Source organism: Cottoperca gobio, chromosome 8, assembly GCF_900634415.1.
Source record: "Cottoperca gobio chromosome 8, fCotGob3.1, whole genome shotgun sequence".
In the NCBI taxonomy this organism is placed as follows: Eukaryota; Metazoa; Chordata; class Actinopteri; order Perciformes; family Bovichtidae; genus Cottoperca; species Cottoperca gobio.
The window spans coordinates 2,138,771-2,161,190 of NC_041362.1; the positions used below are offsets into that span (position 1 = coordinate 2,138,771).

Sequence of the window (22,420 nt, forward strand, 5' to 3'; positions counted from 1 at the left end):
GCATATACAAAAATCACGATCATGACAGTATATTTCTTAAAAAATATATTAAACAGACTCAAAGTTTGAGTCCTTTGTGGAAGCCATCTTGTGAGGAAGCACCAGCTGGAGGTGGGTTCTCAGATGTGATTGGTTAAATGATGTGTGATGTAATGGCAGCTACCGAATGATGTACTAAGAATTTGTTTATTTTGAAGGTACAGTATTTATGTTAACATGTCGAAGAATGAATTGAGAAATTAAGAAAAACAATGTATATTTGTTAAACTTGTCAACTCTATTCTGGAGTCCTGATTGGTCAGTTTGAACGGGGAAGGCGGGCTCTGTTGCTAAATATGTGACTGGAATGAGAGATTTGTTGAAAGATGTTTATTCATGTTATTTATTAATTTTTTTGAAGGTTAATATTGTTTTAGGGTTTTGTCACATGTTTAAAAAAAACCTCTAATAAATATTTTTACTTCACTGTATTTATCTGACAGCTTTACTTTTCAGTTAAAACAATTTATAAAACATAATAAGTGTATAAAATACAACATATTGCTTCACAAATGTGTAATTTCGCTGCTTTTCTTAAAAAAACAAACGTTTTCACTTCCTATACATGATAAGCATATAGACTTTTCTTTTTTTATGTCAATATTTGCTCTTATTTTTCCATTTCAATTCCCCTTACAGTGTTTATATATGCACCATTATACACCAAAGCAAATTCCTCGTATGTAAAAACCTACTTTGCTGCTCTTCCTCAAAAACTAAACAACAAGAAAACACATTTATCACTTCCTTCTAAGTAAATTAAATCTTCCAAGTGGACCCCCTCGAGCCTATAATGGTTCTTCAGGCTTGTTGCAGGAGAACACACACACACACACACACACACACACACACACACATGCACACACACACACGCGCGCGCACACAGGATTTCAACACCTCCTCCTTCACCCCCGTGCAGCAGCAGAGCTGTTACCTAGTTACAGGAAAGAGGCTGTCTGTTATAATGTTGCTGCGGTGCCTTCAGTGCATCAGTCGGGCAGAGTGGAAGAAAACTGACCGACAGACGCACCGGAGGACCGGACAGTTTCACGGCTGAGGATGAAGATAAAACACGTCCTGAGAGGGAATTAACCAACTGCAGCTCGTCTCGCGTTGTTTCATAAAACAAAATCCTTAAAATCATAGGACGAGACCGGGTTCATAAGAGAATCGCGATTTGAAAAGTGTCCTTGTTAAAGGTAAGTTCAGATATTCAGTGATTATTGTGGATGTTTTCAGCGTGCAGCAGTGAGACAGCAGCTGTCTGTGCAGCTCCGTGTCTCACTTCTGCATTCAGAGCTGAACATCGTTTACATTGAAGCCATGCAAACACACACATCTCTTAAATGTTCTTAATTAATCCAACTTTTTAATTTATAACTAAATAAAGGAGGACACATTTGTAAAAAAAAAACGTTTTAAATGTGTGTTTCTTTGCATAATGAACTGCAGCTTCACGTGACAGTATTAATAGTGCCATAATTCATTCAGTGTAATAGCCTAAATTATTATTATTGGCAAACTAACTATTTTAATATGAAATTATATGAATTAAATGCAGTTATTTCTATCTCCAAACAGCCCACAGTCATGGACAGATTATGAGACCATGTGCTCACATGCATGTAAAAGACAGACTGAAAGATACACACAATTATTACAATAACACAATTTATCTTTTGTGTTTCTTAGTGGTCAATGTGTGTGGCTGCTTGGCGTGTGTCTTTGGGGTGGATTTGATCTCTTTGAAGTTGTATTTCATCTCTTTGGTCAGTTTGTCTCTTGGTGGTTGTTTTTGCGTCCCTTTGTGGTGATTCTGCGTATCTTTGTGGTCGTTTTGTGTCTCTTTGTGGTCATTGTGCGTCCCTTTGTGGTCGTTTTGTGTTAGTTTGTAGTTGATTCTTGTCTCTTAGTAGCTGTTTTCAGTCTCTTTGTGGTCGTTTAGTGTCTCTTAGTAGCTGTTTTGAGTCTCTTTGTGGTCGTTTTGTATCTCTTTGTCGCTGTTTTGTGTCTCTATGTGGTGATTTTGTGTCCCTTTGTGGTCATTCGTTTAGTGTCTCTTTGTAGCTGTTTTAAGTCTCTTTGTGGTTGTTTCGAGTCTTTCTAGTCGTTTTGTGTCTCTTTTTAATCATAGTATCTCTTTGTCGTTGATATGCGTCTCTTAACGGTCGTATCGTGTTTCTTTGCAGTCGTGTTGCGGCAATTATGCGCCATTTAAACTCATTTTGCATCTTTTTGTGTGTTTTTTGCATCTACCCCAAAGAGATTTAGCCTCACGTTTTGAAAAAAGGTGGTTTTAATTGAAAGTCTCTGTTCTTCTGATCTTTTTCATAATGTAAGCAGATTAAAGTGGTCTCAAGAGGAAATGCAAACTTTAATTTCCCTTAATAAGAACCTTCATGTATTTTAAAGGGGCTTTGGCATCATAAAGTCAGAAGCCTGTCGCTCTCAATAAGACATACACCTCACTGTCAAACATAATTAAGAAATTGGCACAGTAACCTAATCTGTGTGTGCGTGTGTGTGCGTGTGTGTGTGTGTGTGTGTGTGTGTGTGCATTAATAAGTAGCATATAAACATTTAAAACTGTATTATAGTATTATACTGTACTACACAGCTTTATCGCAACAAGTTGCAAGGTTTTTATTTTGCCTTTCTGAAATTAATTAGTCATCCTTCACACACACACACACACACACACACACACACACACACACACACACACACACACACACACACACACACACACACACACACACACTGTATATTGTTCTGAGAATTGCATCAGGGTTTTATTTATAGTTAGTTCAGTTTGTGGAAATAAAAAACAGTTTTTTTCCGGGAAATAAACTTCTCAGCTGTGTTTATGAGTGTGATTACCATCCAACATGATTATTTCTGTTCAGTTCTGAGGAGCAAAACAACATCACGCTCCTCCATGAAACCACTTAGGATGCAAAATGCTGCATGTTTTGTAAAAATAAATAAATTATAATATGCTCGCAAAAGATTCAGATATGTGTGATCCTAGAAATTGAAATTCTAATTCATAAACACACACTAATAACAAAAATTATGCCATCATCTACTCATACACACACACTCACAGACACCACAGGTGTGAAGTTAATCAGCACGAACCTGCAGCATAATTTTAGACGAAATTGCCTTTTAGGAGGTCAAAAAGGCTGAAAGCAGGAACATTCTGCCGCCTCGTCAAAGACAAAAGCAGAAAAAACATAACTATGATGACTACACTTGCACAGGTGGAGGTGTTATTTCTTCTAGCCCTCTTCAGACACAAAATACATAACATTACTGGCTTCATCGAGCTGTTAAAGTGGTGTCTTTATGTAAATGTTCCTTATTCATGTCATGACAGGACGTTTATGGTAAGAAGTGTCTCTGCTGAAAAAGGGATCATTTTGCTGTTGAAGCTTTCATTAATCGTGAGCGCGAGGGAAACGAGTAAACTTCTCTTCCTTCTCGTCAGAATAGTTTGATGGTGATTTGCTTTCTTGCAGCGTTAGAGGACAAGATGGACACTTCTCTCATGTCTTTACTGTAAATATACATTATATAAATATAATATATACTGGTACAGCCAGCAGCTGGTTAGCTTAGCTTAGCATAATGAATCAAAACAAAGGGAAACTGGGGCTAGTACCGTTACAACCCCACCCGACCCGAATCTGACCCACAAACTTCCAACTTTATGCATTATAGTAGCACAGTTGTCAGAACTGAGGGCCGCAGAACTTGTTGGTTATTAATAACTTACAGAAACCACGTGAGACCAGTGTCTCACGTGGTTTCTGTAAGTTATTAATAACTGTATAATTTCTGTATAGTTACATATTCTGATTTAAGCATGCTGGATGTTGCATATATATAAGATTTTCTGGGATATTTTGCGTTTCCTCTCAGGTTTTTTATGGGCAAATTGAAAATGTGCATGTGCAGGTTGATTGAAATGCACCTAGTAACTCCGGCACTTCTTCAGGCAGGAGATTGACTTAAATTGCCTTCAAATTTATGTAAAGAGGTGCATGTCCCTCTCCTCTTGAAAATGAGGCTGAACAAGGTGCACAGGGTATTTCAATATAGCTCTGATTGCTTTTCTTCCTTCCTTGAGATTGGCATCTACCGCACCAGAGCGACGAAGCTTAAAGCTAAAGTCAGGACTTTAAGTGTGTTTGACTCCCCGAGCCCAGAGGAGAAGCCTTGTTCCTCAATGTTTGACACTTTAATTATTGTGTCACACATATGTGCAATTACAAAACAGGCCGCGTATACAGAGAACAGAGAAAGTCCAAAACTAGAGAAGCTTCTGCATGAGTCTAAAGTTCTGCAGAAGTCAGGATGAAAACTGACTAAATCAAAGTGAGCAAACTGTAAGAATATCTGAGGGTTTTAAGGGTTTGAACACTTGTAATATAAAGTTGTGTTGATGTGAGTCATGAAGTGGGGAAGCTTCATGCTGATATCTGTTAGTTTGACCCTGTTCACCTGTAGTGTGTACAACATGTATGACCCTGTTCACCTGTAGTGTGTACAACATGTATGACTCTGTTCACCTGTAGTGTGTACAACATGTATGACTCTGTTCACCTGTAGTGTGTACAACATGTATGACTCTGTTCACCTGTAGTGTGTACAACATGTTTGAATGTTACAATACATATCTTTAAAGGAGCTTTTCTCTAAAGGAGCTTTTTCTCACACTCTTCAGCAGAAGTCTCCACTTCAGTAGCACTTACATACACCAAACTTTCCACTTTCATTCCTCTCTATATTCTGAAGCTTTGTGCAGAGGGCTTTGTTCACATGTCACTCACAGCTCATGTTATACACGCTACACTAACGTGCAGGAAATGCAGTATTTTCTGATTCATGGAGTGATACAAAGAGAGATCCAACATCCCCTCTGTCCAAACAACAATATGCACTAACCTTTGAGTGATTGAGTAAAACTTTATTTCACTAATGCATAGGAGGAGGTTATGCACGTGTGAAAGAATAAAAGAAACACTGAAAAACATTGCATTAAACGTGACCCTTTAACTTGTGTAATGAAATGAGATGGATATTTTACATGTAAATTAAATACTAAACCTTTTAAGCAAATTTGTTTTGCAACGGAATAGTTCAATATCTTTGGAAATCTTCTTTCATTTCTCACGATGCTTCTATGAGATTGAATATGAAGCAGAGCAGCTGTGGAGTTAATGAAGAGTGAAATGAAATTGTGTTCTTTAATATGCCTTAATGTTTGTGCCTCACACTTTATGGATATTTCTCTACATTTGTTTTAATGTTCAACCAGAGACGAGCGGCAGGTCTGAGTCTATAAACTCCGACGGGAGACGTGAACGTGAACACAGATTATGAACGATTCTTTCGGCGCATCGACACAAAAGTAAATATCGAACAAGCCGCGTATCTTCCAAACATTCTGACACTAAAACGCCATTTTTCAGACGGACAAATCAGAAGAAGATTAACTTTGTTTGAGACCAATTTGTCTTTCTCAGCAACGAAGTCTCGCGAGATCTGCTGTCAAACTGTTTCAACATTTTAAACTAAAGCTCACGAACGCCCTTTCTAATGTATATATATGTTGTTTTAGCTGTGTAAAGATCTAATGTTAGCAGAATAAGGTAGAAACACATTAAGAGACAGGAAGTGTGAACCATTTCATACCAATGGCGCCGCTTGAAATGCATAATCTTTGGTTCAAACCTGGAAATGCTGCATGAATCATTGAAAAAGACTATTATTGACTATATCAGGATATTAGTGCATGTTTGCATGACCACAAAGCAAAAGACTTAAATTATACATTTTAAAGTGATTGTGTGAACGTGACTGTATTGTTGCTAAGCATCTTATACACTTAACTTAAAGCTCATATCTTATACAACATGTAGTATAACCTTCATTCTATGTAAACAATATTTCTTCTGTGTCCTTCGCTCGCTCAGTTAACCGCTCGGCAAAAATGTTGAATGTTCTCTCTCGGCTTCTTTGAGAGGAGAAAATATAAAAGAACAAATACGCTATTCAAACAGCTCGAGTCCTTCGCCACGACCCTGAGCTCCTGCTGACAACAGTCCAGTGTGAAGCAGAGAGGACTTTCTGAACAATGGATTAAATATAAAATCTGTACAGACACCATAAATCAGATGAGAGAATAAAATGTTGTTATGCTCGAGAGCTGCAAAGTTAATCAACAAGTTGTGAACTATTAAATTAATATATATATTATAATCGTTTAAGAAAGAAAAGTCAAACATCTCTGATTGCAGCTTCTTAAATGTGAATATTTTCTGGTTTCTTTCCTCCGTTATTACAGAAAACTGAATATTTTTGAGGTGTTGACAAACCAACACATTTGAAGACGTCATCTTCGGCTTTGAGAAACATATTTTCTGACATTTTTTAACAACTAATGCAGCGGTTATCAACGTTTATCAGGACCCCTGAGCTTACAGAGATACAGGGACCTGATACATATGTATGAAATGAAGTTGCATATTAAACTGACTTTGTTAAAACTCTGAGGACCCACTCGGGTCCATTGTGGCGTTTTATTTTTTCCCGTCGTACCAACTCTGGCAATTCCAGTCTGTTTTTTTCATGTGCAAATTGAACTCACTATAAATCTCCATAAAGCCAAGAGGAGCTGCAGATCCAGTTGATAACAGAGTATAAAGTGACATGCAAAGATAATACGGAAGTCCAAGTCCTTCAAACGTGTACTAAAGCACAGCACCGATGCCTCGTGTTGTGCACCTGAATGCATCTGTTGATGCGTGTCAGGATGATGAAACTCCGGCTGTCGGAGACTCTGACCTTTGTGATGGATGCTCGGCTCGGCGCTGCAGCCACAGCGATGGTAAATGATCCCTTTATCTGCCGCTTGTCATCATCGTCTTCATGATGGATGTCATGTGAATATATTTAATCCCTTGTCACCTCAATTATGTGCTGACAGAGGCACTGGCAGTAATCTCAAACCTAAACGTTAACCTTATTTAGCATTTACATGCACTGAATTAACATTTAAGAAATAGTTTATAACTGGGTTTGAGGAGGAGTAGATCTAATGTTCCTTTCTTTATTATTTTCTTGTTTTAAAACACTTCTGAAAGGGATTTTTAAACTTAGCCAGATCTGATTATATTATAGAGTCAACATTTTGGTTTCCACATATGTGATTTAAAATAGTAATATAATGTTAAAGGAGTAAGTATGTTTTACTGTAAGACTTTAAAGTGCATGGGAGCTTATTGCTGTATTTTTTCAGAAAACAAATGTGGAGATTTTTAGGGGAATTTAAAATTGTGTTAATATGTAGAAACACTATATTGAGATAAATGACTTTCACAGAAACTCCTCGTTCAAACAATCCTGACTGTAAACCAGAAATCCATCCATCCATCGTGTACCACTTATTCGGGGTCGGGTCGAGATATAATCTCTCCACCGAGTCCTGGGTCTTCCCCGGGGTCTCCCCCCAGCTGTGCCTGGAACACCTCCCTAGGGAGGCGCCCAGGTGGCTCCTTACTAGATGAACCACCTCAACTGGCTCCTTTCAACGTAAAGGAGCAGCGGCTCTACTCCGAGTCTCTCCTGATGGCTGAGCTTCTCACACTCTCTCTAAGGGAGACGCCACCCGTCTGAGGAAACACATGTTGGCCGCTTGTAGACGCGATCTCGTTCTTTCGGTCATGACCCTTCATGACTACAGGTGAACCGGAAATGGTTTTGTTCAAACAGTAAAACATTGTTCCACTCAGATTAAAACTCAGTGTGAAGAAATGTACTTCCCGTTCGTAGTACTTATAATTCGGTCACTTCGGGGAGACGTGAGATAAGCGTTCACCTTCAGCAGCTCTGATATCTGCAGGTTTGTTCTGCCAGGTGGCGGTTCCGTACCACTTCAGGTAAAAATATAGTTTGTTTGATTAATCGAGATTGTTTGAATGAACGATGAAACCCACCGACAAAGTGATGCCTTCATGTATGATTTAAAGTTTCAATACTTAGACTTTAGTTTAATTGTACGATTACAATCATTGCAAACCTGGACGACAGACTTTGTGTTTTGCTAGTTGAAGACTTTGAAGTCTGTGAAGAAGAGTAAACAGAGAGGCTGTTATCAATCTCTCCTGTGTGTGTGTGTGTGTGTGTGTGTGTGTGTGTGTGTGTGTGTGCTCCCGGTAGCGTCCTGTTGTTCTCTGCGACAGATAAAAAAACTTTAAATGCTAAAAATTGTTTGCCAACTATACTTTGGGGGTCCTAAATAGAGGTCCCGCCAAAATAAAGTATTTTTGTGGGTTTTGTGAGAAGCAGGATTTCACTTGTGTGTTTATTACGATAGTGACGGTATTGCAACATGACACAGGCTGATTCACGTTAGCTTTTAGCTGCTAGCAGCCGCTACGCAGCACAACGGAATAAAAACAACCTCCATTCGATCAATACGTTCCTGAACTGTTGCTGTTCTTTCCCTGCTGCCTCACACTCACCCCTCTTACAGCCAGAGTCGAAACATAACCATGAACGAGCTTAATAACGCCGGCGTCACTACAAGTGGATATCCCTCAGCCTTTGGACTTGCTCCTTAGCCTTTCTGCAAATACACCAAGAGATAAAAGAGCTGCAGCAGATCCAGCAGAGCAGCTTCAAGTGGCAAATATAATGGATCATTCTGCAAAGCATCTTTTGCACAGACAGGTTTTACTGTGAAAGGACGAAACGTTCTGGAACTCGCGACCTGATCACTTGAAATGTGCTGAAAGGCGAGTTTATTTATATAACACATTTCAACAACAAGGCAATTCAAGGTGCTTTACAAAACACATTTAGAAAAGCATTAAGACAAAGGAATAGTGCAAAAGAAACACTTTATAAAATGACATTTAAATACAATTAAAAACATTGAAAAGCCAAATGAGTATAAATAAAAACAAGATCAAATGGAATAACAAGAATAAAAGTTACAGTGCTGATACCAAATCATGGTTAATTCGGCAACAAACCTGGACTCATGTCTAGCCTTGTTTTTAATATGAGCTTTATTGTGTCTCACTGTATTTAATTTACCTCGCTGTTTTAATCTTTACTTTCATCAAAGCCCTTCAGGGACGGGTGTCGCTCGCATTCGCTATGAACACTTTAATACTTGTAAATAGTGAAAAATGTCCTTTACAGTCTCTCAGACGTCTAACCCTAACCCTAAAGATATTCACTTTAATATGATATAAAACAGATTAAAGCAGCAAATCTCCATATTTGAGACATTTATGCATAATAAATCGATTATCGACTGATCGCTGCAGCTCTGAACATTTTATTTCTAGGGCACAGGGTTTAAAGATATTGCAGATGTGTGTAAATCCAAAACTTCAAGCTGTCTTAGATACAAATTATTTAGTGGATAAACAAAGTGGGACAGAAATGTGTCACCAGTAACAGCATGACCACGAGAGATGAGTCCTCGATACGACCAGCGGACATCAGACGATTCAAATATAGATCACGCGTCATTTTATCCCGGCTGTTATCAGATGTTTTCAGCCGCAGACGGACGCAGCTTCTTGCAGTCAAAGAGAAAGATATTGATCTGATTGTTAGCGTTCAGATTTTATAGCTTTGTTGATCACATGACCTCGAGTTCAGACCCTGAATCTGAATGGATTTCCTCTCTCAGGTTTGACAGGAATGAAATATGACGAATACAAAGCAAATGTCCGACTTCAGGGTGTTTGAGAGGATTGATTTCTCAGAGGCATCGCAGTCGATGTTGCAGCTGCAGAAGAGATTTATTATCTACGTCACGTTAAGCTGCAGAATGAAAGTGTCCAGCTGTGATTTAATGCACTTTTATTTGCTTTTAAGCATCACAACTCTGTAATCTGTCTCCGTTTTCAAGACTTCGTGCTAATCAGAGTCGACCATTCTCCACTTTAGCCGTTAAGTTATAACAGTATCACATAATAACAATAACACTAAACTTTAGTTATATAAACCCTTCAGTGCTTTCCAATAAAACAACACATTTAAAACACAGAGAATGCAAGAAACTAAACATAATAAAGTAGGTTTTCACATACAAGGAATTTGTTTTGGTGTTTTGGCAAAGAAACATAAAATAGTAAGAGAAAGTTAAATAACAAATAAAAGCAAGTAGCCTATTGCAAAAATCAAGAAATATTAATATAGAATTAAAGAAGATATACAATATATCTTAATTCAAATGAAAGAACTTTGTAGTGTTTTTTTGCAGAGGTTGTCCAGTGAATGTGAAAAGTTCACAGTATGAAGTGCACAAATAATATGTAATATCGAGAGATATATTCCCAAACATGTCCGTTAATGCAGCGCAAACTGACGGACGTGAACGCTTCTTGGATGCATTTACACTTTCATATTGCTTTCCCATCTGCCCAACAAGCACGAAGTGTAAAGGGAGTTTCTCACTCATCGCTTGACGACATAATTGGCACAAAAGTTCAATATTTCTGGCTTTTAAATAGAACTAAAGTTCTAAATTGGACCGATTCTGTCATTTTTCTTTTCCGTTGAACTGCTTTCTTCAGTTGTGAGTCTGCGTGGACTTCACTAACGCTGCACATTTTCAATGTTATGAAGAAAACAAAAAACAAAAACACGTTTAGCGATATTAAAAACGTTTATCTTCATACATGAATGATGATAACTGGCTATAATATAATCAAATATAATATCTGCCAGAGCTGCTGCTGCACGACGAGACAAGAGGGACGGATTTTGGAAAATCTGCGCAGGCTGATGCACAATTAAGTAGAACAACTTGTATTTTAACCATTATAGCGACAACGCAGCGCCATAAATAACATCTCATTGTGGTTTTACAGATTGTAGCTGAAATAAAACAGAAGGTTCTGGTGTTTTTAGTTGCCATATCTGGTTGATAATTCATATTTAATGAAACAATATCAGCTCAGTTTACAAGGAAGCCGCTATATATAGTTTAATCCTGGTTATAATGAAATAATCCTTCAATGGCTGCATTATATGGAGTTATAGGAGAGGCTTAAAAGAAATAAGGAAATATATGAAAGAATATTTAGATTTCAATATTTATTTATTTATTCATACATTTCTCTTTATATATTTTTTCTTATTTATTCTTCTTTATATTCACACATTTATTTGCTTTTTTTATTTTACAGATTTATTCTTTCATTTATTTCTCTTTATATTTCCATATTTTTATTTTAGTTTTTATAGCTCTTTATATTCACACATTTATTTGCTTTTTTGTTTTTGGCCCTCCTCTGACTCCGTAGCCGAAGACTCGAGCTGAGCTGTTGTTATTTTATTGTCTCATTAATCACGTGTGTATTTATTCTTTCTCTCTTTCAAACATTTTCACACGAGAAGAGAAAGATCTTTCCTTGTTGCCGTTTTTCAATTTGTTTTTGATTTGATTTACGACAACGATCTCTGGGTTTTCTCTCCCGCTGGTTTCCATGGTGATCCAGAATGTAATGTGAAATGTCAACAACAGGAATCAGAAACAATATCAATAATGTGACAGTGGAGTGAAAACAAAGAAAATACTCTCATAAAGAGACACATTTGTCTTGTTCTGTTGATTGTTTGTTATAACTTGATATAATATTATATAAAATATGATTATAGAGCAGCTGTAACCTTTCCGTCGGTTTGTTTGATGAGTTTTTTTCTCACATAAAACATTTTTTGGGGAAAAAAAAAGAGAATATGTGCTCATGATGCTTTTATTGTGAAGTTATATTGACTTCTCTGTGGCTGTAGTTAATGAAGTGTGAAATCAAACGGCCTCTAAATGCCTTAATGTTGTGTCTTTTGCACACTTATAGAATACAGTAATAGTATTTGTTCTCTGCATCAGTTTTAAAGGGATAGTCTGGAGTATTTATGTATAGTCAGTGTGTTTCCTACAGTAGCACGCCCCTGGTTTGAAGCTACAGACAGGAGCACCAGCGGGAAGCTCAGTAATGCACTGCTGTGGACTGCAATGTATTTTAGTCACCTAAAAGAAATCAATATCGGTTCATGTGTACGCTATATTTAGACTATTTTCACCGCTTTATCTTTTTTGTCAGACAGCGCTTTCAGAAGAGGAACTGAAGCTGTTATCCATTCTGTCCTCAAAGCCACCAGACTCCCTTGACAAAAACAGTAATTTAACCTGGCAGGATTATAAAAACAACATAATCCTGTTTCATTATAGATTAAAATTATAGCAAATTTAAAACTGGACCCAGGCAAGACATCTGCCATATGGTTTCATCCATGCGACATCTATTCTTTCATATCCCATGCTCTGTAAAACTATTGTTTTTGTCAAAGGAGTCTTGAAATTAGAGAGAATTAGCGGATTTACTTAATCCCCGGACGAGGTGGTTAGGGTTAGGGTTACAGAAAAGGTGAATTGAAGCCAGATCGTCGAAATCAAATGTGAGAGGCGTCATTATAATATTCATATCATATCACACGTTCCTTATAGATCCACACAGGGGGGTTTATCTTTCCATTAGCAAGTAATTAAATCTGTTTGGCAGTTTCATAATAACGTCACGCGAGTTCATTTCCCCCGCTGCACCAGGAAGTGAGACGTGTCACTCGATCCACACTGACTTCTGTAAACAAAGAAATCAAGAAATCACCAGTAAAATGTAAAGTATTGATTCATTGATTTCATTATTGATTTATTATTAAGTGCCCCCATATGATTAATGCCCCCCCTCCCTTACTGTGGCTGATAATTGTGTACATTTTCCCCACTTTTATCCCCAACGAGGGGAAATTGTAATTATTCATGCAGTAATAAATTAAATGAATTGTTAATTGTCTCTTAATTGAACCAAACCTATGGGTTGATGGTATTTGGCTCCCCTAAAATCGCATGTGGCCATTTTTAAAGGTCTAGATTTAATAGAAAATGTGCATCAACCACCACAACTATTCCAGAAGCACCTTTCAATTGTAAAAGAAACGAGCCAACTCAAATCTAATTCCACTCAATAATTCATCTGCGCTGTCTGCCCCCCCGGAGCGCAGAAGAGCGGGCTGGACTGTCTGCTGCTGACACTCATGTCAGTGTTCACAGAAGGCATTCTGGGTAGACATGCCTGACAAGTACATTCAGTCTCTCCCGCACAGATAGCTGTCAATATCAAGCAGTTTCACATCAATCAGATGCAGAGACAGTGGGGTTTTTTGTTTTAGGAAATAATTATGTTCATAGCTGGCCATGCCCACCCTGCTAGCTTGGCCAATATCATCCTGAATTTATTTAATTGTTCTTTATTAAACGAGTGAATGTGTGGGCGAGTACACCAGCTGTGAACAGGCTGTCGACAGCCAGCTCTCCCCGTGCGTTCCCAGTTCATGTTACCACAGCGCTGCAGGGTTGCTCATGAAATGTCAATTATCAGCCTCGTGTGGGAACACACTCTGTTTAATTTACCTGCTGTGTCAATAGGAACAAATATAGCTGCTGTCGTCAAATCAATCTATCTGCAAACATCCATCTTCACCCGGTTTTAATTGTTTCCTGCCATCATTTTATATTCGCCTCTTTCCAATCTGTGCTTTTTCTTTTTGTCTGACTGTTATCTTCGTCCCGTGTTATTGTAAACACAATGTTTTCATAATTGTCTTTTTGCTCATTTCTCACAGCAGAGCTCCTTAATTGCTCATTACTTCCTCACCTCCTCCAAACATCTGACATTTATGGGGAAAGTGAAATTTTAGATTTTTGGCCTTTTGATCGTGTTCAGTAACATTTCATCATTTTGCCTGAATAGTAAAGTCAGACTATATATCGTGTATATTTACACTGAAACAACACAATCAATGAGTAACGTTAACATTTCAAGAGTAATTCTTGCAAAATACATTTTAAATATTGACTTCTTTATAAAATACGTGTTTTTTTCCTATTTTCTAGTATCTAGTAGTTTCTATTATCTTGAGGAAATTATCTCTGCAGTTTCTGTTGATGTGAATTAAACACATGTAGACCGGATGGGCGTACTCCCAGGCCCCCTCCAGGATCCTTGCAAGAGTAAAGAGTTGGTCTGTTGTTCCACGACCAGGACGGAATCCGCATTGTTCCTCTTCAATCAGAGGTTCGACTACCGGCCGAACCCTCCTTTCCAGCACCTTGGAGTAGACTTTACCAGGGAGGCTGAGAAGTGTGATACCCCTGTAGTTGGCACACACTCTCTGGTCCCCCTTTTTAAATAGGGGAACCACCACCCCGGTCTGCCAACCCCTAGGTACTATCCCAGACTTCCACGCAATGTTGACGAGGCGTGTCAACCAAGACAGCCCCTCAACACCCAAAGCCTTCAGCATTTCTGGACGGATCTCATCAACCCCTGTGACTTTGCCACTGTGGAGTTGTTTGACTACCTCAGTGACTTCCATCAGGGAAATTGACGATGGTCCCCCATCAGCTTCCAGCTCTGCCTCTACCATAGAGGGCTTGTTAGTCAGATTCAGGAGTTCCTCAAAGTGCTCCTTCCACCGGCCGATAACCTTCTCAGTCGAAGTCATCAGGGTCCCACCCTTGCTGTACACAGCTTGGATGGTTCCTCGCTTCCCCCTCCTGAGGTGCCGGATGGTTTTCCAGAAGCACCTTGGTGCCGACCGAAAGTCCTTCTCCATAGCTTCTCCGAACTTCTCCCCCACCCGCTGCTTTGCCTCTGACACGGCAGAAGCTGCCGCCCTTCTGGTCCTTCGATACCCTGCAACTGTTTCCGGAGTCCTCCCGGATAACATAACCCGGAAGGACTCCTTCTTCAGTCGGACGGCTTCCCTGACTACCGGGGTCCAGCAATAGAGGTTTTGAACATCGCCCACTCAGGTTCAATGGCCCCAAACTCCACAGGGATGGCTGAAAAGCTCCGCCGGAGGTGTGAGTTGAAGATCCCCAGGACAGGGGCTTCCTCCAGACGTTCCCAGTTCACCCGCACTACCCGTTTGGGTTTACCAGGTCTGTCCAGAGTCTTCCCCCACCCTTGATCCAACTCACCACCAGATGGTGATCAGTCGACAGCTCCGCCCCTCTCTTCACCTGAGTGTCCAAAACATGCGGCCTCAGATCAGATGATACGATTACGAAATCGATCATTGACCTTTGATCTAGGGTGCTCTTGTACCACGTGCACTTATGAGCATCCTTATGTTCGAACATGGTGTTTGTTATGGCCATTCCATGACTAGCACAGAAGTCCAACAACAAACGACCATTCGGGTTTAGATCAGGGAGGCTCTTCCTCCCAATCACGCCTCTCCAGGTGTCTCCATCGTTTCCCACGTGTGCGTTGAAGTCTCCCAGCAAGACTACGGAGTCCCCTACTGGAGCTCCCTGCAGGGCTCCATTCAGGGTCTCCAAGAAGGCTGAATACTCAGAACTGCGGTTTGGGGCATAGGCACAAACAACAGTCAGAGTTTCCCCCCCCATAACCCGAAGGCGTAGGGAGGCAACCCTCTCGTCCACCGGGATAAACTCCAACGTAGCGGCGCTCAGCCGGGGGCTAGTGAGTATCCCCACCCCTGCCCGACGCCTCACACCTTGGGCAACTCCGGAGAAGAATAGAGTCCAACCCCTATCCAGGAGAACGGTTTCAGAGCCAAGACTGTGCGTGGAGGTAAGCCCCACCAGATCCAATTGGTAGCGCTCCACCTCCCGCACTAGTTCCGGCTCCTTCCTCCACAGAGAGGTGACGTTCCACGTCCCCAGAGCCAGCCTCTGCTGCCCGGGTCTGGTCCGTCGAGGTCCCTGACCATCACTGCCACCCGTGTGACAGCGCACCCGACCCCAGCGGTTTTTCCCATGAGTGGTGGGCCCACAGGATGGATGGATGGGAGGCACCACGTAGCTTCTTCGGGCTGTGCCCGACCAGGCTCCGTGGCAAACCCAGCCACCAGGCGCTCGCTGTCGGACCCTCCCTCTGGGCCTGGCTCCAGACGGGGGCCCCGGGCTTCCTCCGGGCAGGGTCTCTCCTTTCCTTTCCCTTTCTTTCATGAAGTCGTTTTTGAACCATTCTTAGTCTGGCCCTCGCCTGAGACAATTGGGAGACCCTACCAGGAGCACTAGGCTCCAGACAACACAGCTCTCAGGTTCATAGGGACACACAAACCTCTCCACCACGATAAGGTGATGGTTCCCAGAGAGGTTTAATAAATATTACATTTAAATCTAAATATTAAATCTAAATATTAAATCTAAATATTACATTCAAATCTAAATATTAAATTTAAATATTACATTTAAATCTAAATATTAAATCTAAATATTACATTTAAATCTCAATATTAAATCTAATTTAATTTATTTTACATGAATTTGTGTCGAATGTAAGCATTTTTACAGTGGGCACATCATATAAACATAGACAATATTGTGATATTAAACGTACTGCATGACGTATTAGATACAAATGTTTATCTAAAATAATTGTGTGACAGAAAACAAGTTGAAATGTGTAAAGTTAAAGATTTTCAAATAAAGGAAGAAGTATATATAAGAATTGTAAAAACACAGACAAAAACGTTTTTTAATTTCTCTTCGGAGATGAAACAAAAGTAGAAAACTGTTCAGCTGCTAATTGGTTTTCTCCGTCCAACAGAGCAGATGGGCGTGAGCTGAGACGACAGAAGGTTTAGAAGCGACAGAGAGATCGGCGGGTGTCGCCTCGCTTCCCGGGGTGGAGATGACGGATGAGACGTGGGAGAGCGGCAGCTTCACCAGCCCCTCGCCGGGTCTCCCTCTGTTCCTGCTCATGTTGAACGGCAGCGATCTGAACGAGACGCTGTTCAACCTCACCAACTCCACCGGCCCCGACGTCTCCTCGGGCACCAGCGTGGCCGGCGTCCTCATACCGCTCATATACATAATCGTGTGCATCATCGGCCTGGGCGGGAACACGCTGGTGATTCACATCGTGCTGCACTACTCCAAGATAGAGTCAGTCACCAACATCTACATCCTCAACTTAGCCATCGCCGACGAGCTCTTCATGCTCGGTTTGCCTTTCCTCGCGGTGCAGAACACGCTGCAGATGTGGCCGTTCGGCTCGTTCATGTGCCGCCTGGTGATGACCGTCGACTCCTATCAACCAGTTCACGAGCATCTTCTGCCTCACCGTGATGAGCATCGACCGCTACCTCGCCGTCGTGCACCCCATCCGCTCTTCAAAGTGGCGTCGCCCTCAGGTGGCCAAATTAGTGAACGGCACCGTATGGGCATTGTCGTTCCTCGTCGTGCTGCCTGTGGTGATCTTCGCCAACATCCAGCGGACGGGCGGTAGGCCTACGTGTAACATCGCCTGGCCGCAGCCGGCGAACATCTGGCGCGCGGCTTTCATCATTTACACCTCCACGGTCGGATTCTTCTGCCCTCTCCTCATCATCTGCCTCTGCTACCTGATCATCGTCTTCAAGGTCCGCAGCTCGGGGAAAAAGGTCCACGCCACCTCCACCAAGCGCAGAAAGTCGGAGCGAAAAGTGACGCGCATGGTCGTGATTGTCGTCGCCGTGTTTGTGTTCTGCTGGCTGCCCTTCTACGCCCTCAACATCATCAACCTGCTGGTGGCGCTGCCCGAAGAGTACCAGGGGCTTTACTATTTCGTCGTCGTGCTCGGCTACGCTAACAGCTGCGCCAACCCCATCGTCTACGGCTTCCTGTCGGACAACTTCAAGAGGGGTTTCCGGAAAGCCCTCTGCCGCTCCACGAGAAAAGTGGAGAACCACGAGCCCATGGCGCGCCAGCAGGAGCAGAAAGAAGGCCGGATGGCGCTCATGCCCAGGGAGAGCCTGAGACGGGTGGTCAGACGCGAAGAAGACGAAGATGAGGAAGACGTCTCGGAAATGACCGAGATCTACAGAATCGCCGAAAGTAGCCACAGCAGCTTCCAGCCGCAGAGCTCGCAGCCGCTGTTGTCCGAGAAAGCGACGACTCCTGGAGCGACGGAGCTGTCGTCCCCGGACAGGAAGGACAAGTCTGGGGACGTGAAGGGGAAAGATCTCGCCAACGGCTCCACGCTGACCGTACCGTTGCTCCTCAATGGAAACAAAAACGGGAGCATTAAAACTCTGCCAGAGGAACACTTGGAACAGAGCGCCTCGCTGGAGATCAGTTACTTATAGTGTTCATAAGGATGGAGATTACAGTATTACAACGCAGCGTGGAAATAAAACTAAATAATAACGAAAACTTTAGAAAAACTCAAATGGACTCGAAGCTCCTTTGACATTTGAAGAAGTTTTCCCAACATACAGAATGTATCTCTGTTTATATCGTGTACATATGCATGAATATAAATGTACAAGTTGTGCCTTTATCTACTTTTGTCACACGTATCTTGTTGACTTGTAGCCTTTTAGTCCATAACGTGCGTAGATTTGAATGTATTTAGGCTAAAATCAAATTAACTGCAACCATCAATGTATTTAAGTTAATAATCACATGCCTGCAAACACATCTGTTAATTATGTTTATATTTGAAATGTAATTGCTAAGTTGTTTGTAAGTTGGATGGGTGTGTAAAGTGCAGGAGGAGGTTAGGTTGTAAGTTTATTTAAACCTTATCTTAAACAAAGTGCTGCCAGTACCTGAACGTGAACGTAACACAGTTTAATCTTTTTCCAACAGGATGTTGTAGGAAAACTAATGTCAGGACGTAAGCGGCCTCATGCAGGAACAGTTTTCTTTAACACGATCAACGGCCATAAAACTGCCACACAAGCTGCTCTGCTAAAGTTTCATTCATAAAAGAAGTTACCAAAGAGTAGTCGCTTTCAGGACTAATGTAGGACTCAAGTTTAAGATTTAATATATATTATATCCTTTCCATCTGCACACAGTAACAACCGACAGACGAGCTGCGGGATAAAATCAGTTAATTAACAAACCACGAAGATGATGATCGTTATGTATTTTTATTTTACTCTACGCGAGACACTGCAGGCAAACGCATGTGTTTTCATGCACGAGTCCATTTAAGGGTTTGTCTCTTCTAGCTTTTTATTTTACTAACTTTGTGTATTCGTGTGTGCAGATTTCTCCTAAATTCACCAGAAATTAGCGTTACATAATCCCAAATTTGCATATTTAAGGGTTAAGTATCTACAGGGGAAGTTTCATGTTGATATTAATTTATCTTTTTACCCTTTTCAGCTGCAGCGTCTTTCAAACTGTAAGACAAATCTTTAAATTACATTTTCTTAGACTCATTTTACAGTTTACATGCACCAAACTTTCATTCCTCTCTATAATCTGAAGCTTTTTACAGAGATTTATTCCTAAAAACATGACAAAATGTTCGATTCTAAAACTCTTGACTCGTAATTAACGAGTTGTTCTTGCAGGAGAACAAATGTTTCCTCGTTATGTTGCTAAAAAATGTAATTCAGGCGTTAAATTAGCAGCATAAAGACGTAATGTGAGAGAAGGGGAAGGTGCACGCATTCACTTGACAAAGAGTTCACATTGAACATTTAAAAAACATTGTTTATGAATATTAGCGTGTGTGTATTAGCTGTTAGCTGACGTGTCTGTGGTGATTGTTGTGCGTTTGCTGATCTCGTTGCACATTTATCAAACGACATCGCTTTAAATATTATATCTGTTAATTATAAACTAATAAACACATTTAAATAGATTAAAACAGGTTGTTCTGGAAGGTCTTGTGAAGATAAATTATTTGCTACAGCTTGTACGACCCTGTCAAAAATGTAAAGTTAATAATTTACCATTGTGTTATCAGTTTAAGTTGTATCCCTAATGTGGCTCAGAAACATTTTTAGGAATGTCAGTTATCATGTTAAACAAACAAATGTCGTGCTTTGTGTAAACCTGCACGTTACTGATACGGTGCTTTTACAGAGCATTAATATTCTTTATCAGACGGATTCAAGGACTCCACAGAAGCTCCGGGCGACATTAGCCGCTGCATACGAATCATTTGCATTGTGGGTAATGTAGGCGGCAGGTTTGTTTGACAAGGAAGAACAACGTGTGGAATAAAAAAGAGGAACTCTGGTTCTGCTGCATCCATTTTGATGATCATAATATTACATTGTAACGCCGTGTTATGGCTATTATTGTAGGAACTTTTTTTAAAATAATGGAGCCAGGAGTAAAAAACTTTGCACGCACAAAATGTGTGAATGTTTTCTCATAATTTAACGACTTTAGATTTTTGTCATAAATATACGACTTTAATCTTGAAAATTCTGAGTTTTCGTCTGAATATTGTTAGATTGATGCATTAGTGCGTCAATAATGACACATTTAATGATATAATACATTTATTTCTACTGTTATTGCTAAAGATCCTCTTCCATCTCACATGTTACTGTGTATTGAGTATTTACTGTCCACCACTATGCAGGTAAATAAAAGTCATTCATCAGAAATGTCACTCGTTCATTCATGAGTGTAAACCAAGCTGACAGTGAGCTGATTGTAAATACAGAGAAACTGGGTGTTACTGTGTCGCTGCTGTCAGCTGCACGCCCACGCTGCTGCACCGCTGAGGAGGAGCTTCAAATCTTCATTAAAGGCACATTAAAAAAAGATTTGCTTGGCTGTACTTTATTTGCTAAGCCCTCAGGGGGGGGGGGGGGGGGAAGCTTCTCTCTGCAAGTAAGATGTTTACGTGTGTTGTTATAAAATAGTGTACACACACACAGAGGTGATAGTCAGCTGGTGACTCAGCGTGCTGCTCTGCCCACAGACTCTCACCCACCAACAATATGGACAAGTTAACTCTAATAGCTTATTATTCACTTTGTTTGGCAGGAGGAACTATGGAGACCGTGTGAAAACAACACATAATAAACATTAATGCCTCCCTTTGTTTGATTACATATCTCGTCTTAGTCTGGTGCACATTTATGATGAAGAGTATTAAGGCCGAGGGTCAGGGAAACAATGGGGGGGGGATTTTTATTATATGTCGAAATGTCCGGAATATATCTGTGTTTTTTAAGTCGAAATGTCGGGAATAAATTACAATTTTGAGAATAAATTTAAAATTTCAGGAATAAATTCGAAATTTTGAGAATACATTTGAAATTTCGGGAATAAAGTTGAATTTGATGCAACTTTCAACTTTATTCTCGAAAGACAAAATACCTGTTTAAATTCTTCCTCTCTATCGTTATGCCTCGCTCTTATACTCTTTGGTACATTCAACACATTCAAACACAGAATAAAGTTTATTTCCACAGTGTGATCAGGATGCATGAGGAGTTTTATTCCACTCGTCTTTATTTCTTTATTTCTTAAATTGAAGTGTTGATTAAACTGCAGCTCGAGTTTCCCGACGGGACACAAACCTCTTCAGATTAAAACTCAATTAAATCTCTTCAAATCATCAGGACAGCATTGTATTTATACATCACGTACACTGGATTGTCTTTATTTCTTTGTGTTTTCCTGATTCTGCTGCTGCAGTTTCAATAGTTCAATAGTAAGAAGAAATAAAAATAAGTCTTTTAGTGAAACTGTTGACTTTTGTGTTAATTATGTGAATTAAACACATTAAAATTCAGAATATGCAGAGGCTGTTTTTCTTGCCACACATATAACTTGCAGTATTTATTATTATGCGCGCCTGATTTACAGAAGCGCAGGAGGGAGATCTGGAGAAGAAGAACTCCTGCACACTGTCAGCACGAACAAGTGGGTCTGTAGACGCATCAGAAATACAAATTAACACGTTGATCAGTTAATTAAGACGTTTCTCCTGCAGCTTTTTCCATCCATAAATAAAGTACATAAATAGAGCACAGTTAAAAGGATCCATCCTCTGGGGAACATGAACATCTGTAGAAGGTTTCATGGGAATTCATTGAACAGTTGTTGAGATATTTCAGTCTGGACCAAAAGATGTGGCTAAAAATATGAAAAAGTTAAGATACTGTAATCGTATTAAGCACATCTCAGAATATTGTTTCTGTCCACCTGTAACCACTTAACTCAATGTGACGATGTATAAATACAGAATTGAGTCATCAAGATGCATAATGAAGCTTCTGCACACGCTGCGTTCACCATCTGCCGTCCGCTCCATAGATCCCTGAAGGACGACATGTGGGTGTGTTTGATATGAGTCACGGCGCGGCTGCCAGGTGATGATGCAACGTAGGAAATGTTTAAAATAGCAGATATCACACAGAGATTATTATAGGCGTTAATATGCAGGTGAGTTACAATCTGTGGTTTGTTAGGGTTTAAGTGATGAATGCAGATGTTGAAAAGACCAGATGTGCAGAGATAGCAGCATCCTTCATCCCCTGACAATCTGCAGGATATCTGCGTAAC

The 22,420-nt window shown here is 40.4% G+C and overlaps 1 protein-coding gene across 1 annotated transcript; it reads left to right on the forward strand.

The window, feature by feature from the left end:
• Window positions 1–1,051: 1,051 nt before the first annotated feature.
• Window positions 1,052–20,653, forward strand: LOC115012687 (somatostatin receptor type 5-like). Its single transcript, XM_029438419.1, is given in 3 exon segments — window positions 1,052–1,238; window positions 16,719–17,201; window positions 17,203–20,653. Coding segments are annotated over 2 exon segments (1,434 nt in total). The 5' UTR covers window positions 1,052–1,238; window positions 16,719–16,802; the 3' UTR covers window positions 18,238–20,653.
• The last annotated feature ends 1,767 nt before the right edge of the window (window positions 20,654–22,420 follow it).